Consider the following 7,109-nt stretch of genomic DNA (forward strand, 5'->3'; position numbering starts at 1 on the left):
CCTCCCTTTCTTCATGTGTTCGATACGTTTTTCCTCATTATTACAAATAACTTCATTTCTGGACATTTATGGTTTGATTTCTTTGTATGTATGGATCACTTGGGTTGTTACCGACATCTGGTGAAAATTTCATGTCATTATCACCTCTAGTAATATATTTACTGAGAAAAATGTTGACATGTTCAATACTTATTTTACCCGCTGTATAAGTTGTGGATTTTTTAGATTTTTGTTTTTAATGTGTACAAAAAAAATTGTTTTATGTTTTAAAAGAAATTAATAAACTATCTAAACTAAACTAACTAAACTAAACTAAATTAGAAAGACTATTTTTCTGTGCCTTACACACCTATTTGATAAAAAAATCATTTTGAAAAAAATTTCAAGTGTTTTTTTTATGACCTGCTGATCGTTAAGTCCTGTCCACAGCAGCAGCAGGTTGTCTTCAGTCAGGAGGTGAGACGACACAAACAGCAGATCCTCTGCAGTTTTCAGGTCAGCCAGGTGGCCTCCGGTCATCAGGCCGGTGCAGCTGTGCTGAGCGTGGCTCCAGCTCAGACCTGACCTCCTCACACTGTAGCAGCTTCTCCCACTGGCCAACCAGCCGTGTGGACACTGGGCTAGAAGCAGACACCACACCACAAACCCAAACCTGCAGTCAGTTTCACAGCTCACTTTGTCACAGTGTATGGAGTTCCATTAGTGCCAAAAATATGTATTTCTGTCTGTAAAAAATTACCTGTTTCCAGAAATATATGGAGTTTCTGCTTCAAGCTGAGCTCAGGGTTTGTGAAGAAAGAAGCCACTTTTACATCAACCTTGAAGTTTGTGCCAGGTTGAAGACCTTTCATCGTGTACCGGGACTTGGTCTCTGAGGAGCTCAGGTGGAAGACGTGCGCGACAGATTGTGAGTGTGTGTCGTAAAGAGTCAGGGTGGATACACTCTGCAGCTGGTGGAGGTTCCATGTCAGCTGGGCAGTAGTGGTGGTGCTGACGGCATGAAAGGAGGACCGGGACACTGGAGCTGTGAAAACAAGCAGAAAGTAAGATTTTACAAACGTTTTATATGGTTCACAGAAAGCAATTATTGTTAGAACATCATGAATTCTGTGACGTCTGCACAGACATTAAAAACTACAAAATAAGTGTAAAATCTCCATATTTATGATTTAGAGCAGATGTGCCCAATGTGGGGCCCGCCAAGCCATTTGATTTGGCCCACCACCGGTTGTCCTGGTTACTAGATTGTAATCTGTCTTATGCAGAAACACTATATTTTCACTTAGTCTTTTCAACAATTGGTCCAACTATACGTGCAAGGAGCTGTAGTCAGATAGTCTTAACTCATGGCACTGACTTTCTTTGAATTGTGTTAAGATTAAATATAAAATACAAGTAACTTCAAGAGACATTTATCTTAGATTTAAGTCCATATCTAGATTTTCACACCTTACAAGACCACATATACTCAAAATTTAAAATTATGAAACATGAAATATTTATTATGCCGGATTTTCTCCATGTTCATGGGCTGAAAAATAACCAACCAAACAAAAGAATGTGGACAACCACAATGGCTGCTAACTTAAATAAAAAAAATGCAACTTTACTTGAGAAGTATTTGCATTTCATGTATTATATTATTGCATTTGGCTCACCCCACTTAGACTGATTTCAATTTTGGCCCCCAGGGAAAATGGTTTTTAGTTTTGGCCCTCTCAAGGAAAATCTTTGGGCACCCCTGATTTAGAGTTTGAAGCCACTCACTAAAGTGAAAGGTCTTCTCTTCAAGCATTGACTCATTCTTGCTGGCTCTCAGTATGACGTGATGTCCCCTTCGGTCTTCAGTCAGGTGGAATAATATCCTGCAGTCAGGTGAGCACGCTGAGCGATCAATACGCTTCGTTTTCATCTGCCAACACGGTGCGACAACAGATAGGAAATGAAACTCAAACCAGAAAGGATCGGACCTGTGAATTTACACGTCTGTTCTCACCAGAGGGTTCCCGGCAGATCTGCATGTGACCGTGTAGCCATCCGGGTCTTGTTTGGAGGGGAAGGGCGCAAAAACCACCTCAACCTCAACAGGTTGCAGGCGTAGCTCACAGGTCAGTAAAGCCACCTGTGAAGAAGAGAGAAAAGTGGAGAATAAAGTATGAAGCTGATAAGTTTTCTTTATTATTTGTGTTTTGTATAACAGAACTTGTAGATTAAAAAACATTACAATTACAAGTTCACAAGTACACAGTTAAAATTTTCAAACTGTTTTACAAGTTACAAGTTCTGTTGTACAAAACACAAATACTTATGAAACATAATTAACTGCATGTGAACCTTACCTGACATAAACTGCACAGTAACAAAAGCTGCTCTGTTCCAGGCATTGGAAATGCTTTTACTGTTGTCACATATCTCCCAAAGCTCAGCTGCAACTGTGTCTTTGTCACCAGAATAAATTTGCAGTTTTTATGATAGTCGAATCCGAGTTGTGATTTCAGCCTTTCGCGGAAACCCCAAACTTTACATCAGCTGTGGAAAGTCCCAACGCTATTCAGGTCGCTGACGCACAGCAAACCTCTCGTGAAGGAGGCGGCAGCTCTTCTGTGTGTCAAAGGAGGAGTGAAGGAGAAGAGTGCGGGGCTGAGATTGTATTCGTTCAAGCCAATTTGTTCGGCCTCTTTGTCGGGATAAGAACAGGTCACCATGGCAGCCAGGGCCACTCCAGTGCTGAGGTCCTGAGGAGAAGGGATGTGGCGAGCTGTGGATGTGCCACGGGCCTGTTTGTGTGCGCTCTCAGCCACACAGAATTTAGTTTTCGTGACATCAGTCGCCCTCTGGAACTGGAATGTGCTGCAAATTGTAGCCCCCTTTTTCTTGGACAGCGTGGTTTTGGCTCAGACGTTTGGGTGCGGCGGGAGCGCCGGCGGGCGTGGAATGACAGGAATGCGAGGGGAGAAATGATTGATGGGAAATAAAGAGAAGAGGCCACCGAGGAGTTGTGTTGTGAAGAGGGCGACTCCCACTGAGCAATAACCTCTCAGAAGTGAAATGTAAACACGGGTCAGCACCACAGACGCTGAATAAAACAAGACCGCTGCTAATAATACATATTAGCTCTGTCAGGAAATTGTCAGAGTGGTGGGGTGAAAGGTCATTTTCACCAGTGTTGTATAAAGTACCTCAAAGTGATACTTGAGTAAAAGTACAAGTATCTTATCATAAAAATACTTTGGTAAAAGTTAAAGTCTTCTGTAAAAATATTACTTGAGTAAAAGTCTTAAAGTATCTGATATTTTTTGTACTTAAGTATCAAAAGTAAATTTCTGACACAAAATCTATTTAAGTATTAAAAGTAAAAGTACTGAGTAAAAGTGAGCAGTCAGATTTTCCAAAATGGCATGTATTGGGAGGTGACTTCTCCAAAAAATATTTTTTCTAACAGCGTGCAGCTGTGATGGGTTGTGTACAAGCTAATAGGGTGTCAGAATGGTATATATTTATACTTCTCATCCAACCACAATTAAATTCACTCTATCCAGGAGACACAATTTATCAGGATGGTTTTTTTAAGCAATAACAACTCAGAATAAAATAGGAGTAATGACTTTATACTTCTTACCTTTTTTTAAATGTAATGATTAGTAAGTACAGAAAAATGTGTAAAAATGTAATGAGTAAAAGTAAAAAGTATGTTGAAAAATAATTACTCAAGTAAAGTACAGATAACCAAAATTTCTACTTAAGTACAGTAACAAAGTATTTGTACTTAGTTACTTTACAACTCTGATTTTCACTGATGATGTTATCTATGGTGTAAATCCACAAAGAGTTCAGTTAAAGAACATTAAAGTGCAGCTATCAGTTACAATATGAAGTAACACTAAAATATATATTTGGTGGAAGTGGTTTTAATAAAAAAAAAAGATCCAATGTGGAGCTTTAGTCTGATGACATTTTGTATTCTAAGCATTTAGGTTTGGGCAAAATCATACAGTGTGCAATTAATCGTCGGAAAACTGTCAACAACTGATAGTTACCATTTTGCAATTACTGCTGTTAATTCCATGTGATGACGACGTATTTTTGACTGCGATGCACTCTCATTATAAAGTGAGCCCAATGGCAGAAAGCGGGGCAGAGCAGCTAACGCTAACAGTAACTCTAGCACAGCAAACTCTCCTCAAGTGAATCGTGGGAATTAATCTAATCAGCTGAAAACCCACTATGATCTCAATCAATCTTTCTCACTGCAAAAAATGTCCACCTAACCAAGCTTTAAAATCTTATATCCAACCAAAAAGTCTTTTTGATCTTGTTTTGACACTGATTTACTAAACAAGAACTGATTGTGTAAGAATGATAATCTTGTTTTCAGAATGTGTAAGATTATTTGTCTTGTTAGTCTGAAAATTTGACTCAAATCAAGTCAAAAATTTCTGCCAACGGAGTAAGAAAATTTTACTTGGTAAGATTCTTGAAATACTAGATTTGACTCAATTTTTTCTTATTTCTTAATACAAGATTTTAAAACGTGATAAGATGGACAGTTTTTGCAGTGCTCTTATGAGTGTCAGAGTTAGAGCTGAGAAGCAGTAACACAAGGGCAAGACATGGTTGTTAAAATTAAGAAGTTAGTTTGACTGATGATTCATTGAAACACAGGGTAACTGATTTAAAGTCTTAAGCACGCAAGTGCAATTGCCATCTATTAATCGTCAAATTAATTGTTATCGACTAAATGCCGCCACTAATCCTGATAAAAATGTTTTGCCAATGTAGCCCAATCCTACTGTGGCCAAGTTTTAATGTGTTGTTTTATGGAGGTTATGTCCTCCATAACAATCTAGTTAACAGGGGAATTCGACAAATCTGTGACTTGGATGACAAGCTGGAGCATAAACAAGAGTTTAATACAGGAGTGACCTTGACCTTTGACCCCATGGCTGTGAAATCCTTATGGATCATCCTTGAGGTGTCCAGCAGTGCAGTTTGGTATTTCAACGTTAAAAGTGTTATCGATTTAGAGCCCGTTCAAGAGTTGTCCACAGTTAGACAGACGGATGCTTGTACAGTTGTAGATATACTAATAAGTTCTGTCTTAGGACGGGTGTGTAAAAAGTGAATGTTCTAGAGGTTTGTAATAATGTAGACAGTGACACTTTTAAATAGTTTAATCGGCTGCTTTACCTAAAACAATAAAAACAAAAGCAAAATAAAAGCCATTTCAATTTCTAGGAACAAAAGCACAAGGCTATCAAACAGCACCTACTTTACATAAAAACGCAAGAACTGGAATAAAAACACTAGAGTTTCCATCAGCTGAAAACACTAAAAGCTGACAGGGTTGGCACGGCAGTTGTTAATTAAATGGATAACTAATATATAAACAAACTCATTTTCCACAGACAGCAGATGCAGCTCTAACACAAGGTCAGTGTTGTCCTGTGTGCTAGTATAACAAAACAAAATGGCTGGTGTTTTACGCTTGTCCAATAAGTATAATAAAAACAAAAAGCCCCTTTAAATCCCTTTAATAAAACATTTGCCTAATTTGTCACGTTTTGTTCACATGTCCAGCTGGTTTAGTTCCACTGGCAGGAACAGTCCAGAGGTTCTTGGAAGTTGTAGTCCACCATGGTGGCATTGCGAGAGCAGTACAGTGAGACAGTCCGTGTTTGCAGTCCACTCTCACGGCAGCACTTACAAAAACGGGCATGACTGTTTATGTTAAAGTTGAATATGGTGGCGGATGGACATTTCCCATCACAAGAGTACACTGTAACCTGGAAGGAAGACAGGACCATGTAGTCAGGAACAGTGTCATTTCAATAACTACTCGCTTGCCGCCCCTCCCCCTCACTTACCGGTGAATTACTTCTGCAGTCGTCTTTTCTAATGGTGGTCCGGATTGCCACCCGCTTACATGTCTTCCCGTCTTCTTTACCTGCACATTTTTACGTAGAAATAACATTTTTACACAAAGAACTCCTCAGGAAGATTTTTAGAAATCAAAAACGTTAGAATTAGGGATGCACCAATCAAACGGAAGGTGAATGGAATTGAAGTAGTTTCAGCTTGACCAACCCAAAACTCAAAAATTCCAATACTTTTCCAGTTTGTGAACACCCCAAAGCTCAGCAGTTAATTCACGCTAATAATAACATGTTTTTGGTTTTGTTTTCATTTTCTGAAGGAAGACTAAAGGGTGAGATGGACAGGCTAATACTGAGTACCCTATACTGGTCCATTGTAAGGAACTGAGCTGCAATGCAAAGCTCTACTTATCCTCGCCTATAGATACAAACTCTTTTAGTGACTGAAAGAATGAGATTGTGAATACAGGCTGTCGATGTGAGGTTTCTCCGCAGGACAGCTAAGCTCACTCAGAGAGAGAGGGTGAGAAGTTCTCTGGGAAAGACCTCGGTGTGTAGCTGAGGTTGTTCGAGCATCTGGTAAGGATGCTCCCTGGGATTCTCCCCAGGGAGGAGAACCTGAGGAAGACCCAGGACACCCTGGAGACCATGTGTCCTGGCTGGTCTAAGAATGCCTTGGAGTCCTGAATGGATAGACTTTATTTTTATCAGCCAAAATCAGAATTGGCAGAAAACCGATGTAGGAAACTGATCAGTGTATCTCTAATTAGAATGTTATTATAATACAAATGCATCAATTATTTTACCATCTGAAGAAGTTATTAGCTTGTAGCTAATGTCATATTTTTACAACTTGTCACTCAAACATCCTAAAATGCCAAAAAAGAAGGGCTCTTTGTTGCCTTGCAGTAAGAGTTCGCTTTGATTGACACTTCACAGTGGTGTGGGCAAAAGTTTCCCAATGGAGCTCTGCTTGCTTTTACTAACTTTACATCTAAACTAACCACAGTTGGTTAAATCAAAACTGTTGACTTGTTGACTCTGGAGCTTATATACAGTGGGTAAAATAAGTATTGAACACGTCACCATTTTTCTCAGTAAATATATTACTAGAGGTGCTAATGACATGAAATTTCCACCAGTTGTCGGTAACAACCAAGTGATCCGTACATACAAACAAATCAAACCACAAATGTCCAGAAATGAAGTTGCTGTATTTGTAATAATGTGGAATGG

At 39.2% G+C, this 7,109-nt stretch overlaps 2 protein-coding genes across 2 annotated transcripts in view; both read right to left on the bottom strand.

Moving 5' to 3' along the window:
• The window catches only part of ptprq (protein tyrosine phosphatase receptor type Q), a gene marked incomplete in the record, with an annotated part of 45,048 nt that extends 42,234 nt beyond the window's left edge, over positions 1-2,814 (bottom strand). Inside the window, 5 exon segments of the mRNA XM_014003506.1 lie at positions 403-620; positions 740-1,024; positions 1,768-1,912; positions 1,997-2,122; positions 2,340-2,814. Of these exon segments, the coding sequence (XP_013858960.1) occupies positions 403-620; positions 740-1,024; positions 1,768-1,912; positions 1,997-2,122; positions 2,340-2,384 (819 nt within the window).
• A 2,342-nt stretch (positions 2,815-5,156) lies between these two features.
• otogl (otogelin-like) overlaps positions 5,157-7,109 on the bottom strand; it is a 35,134-nt gene continuing 33,181 nt past the window's right edge. The window contains exons 56-57 of the mRNA XM_014003507.1: positions 5,865-5,944; positions 5,157-5,783 (exon numbers count right to left, since the gene is read on the bottom strand). Coding sequence (XP_013858961.1) covers positions 5,583-5,783; positions 5,865-5,944 — 281 coding nt within the window. The 3' untranslated portion in view covers positions 5,157-5,582. The remainder of the gene's footprint in view (positions 5,784-5,864; positions 5,945-7,109) is intronic.

This window comes from Austrofundulus limnaeus, unplaced genomic scaffold, assembly GCF_001266775.1.
Source record: "Austrofundulus limnaeus strain Quisiro unplaced genomic scaffold, Austrofundulus_limnaeus-1.0 Scaffold19, whole genome shotgun sequence".
NCBI lineage: Eukaryota > Metazoa > Chordata > Actinopteri > Cyprinodontiformes > Rivulidae > Austrofundulus > Austrofundulus limnaeus.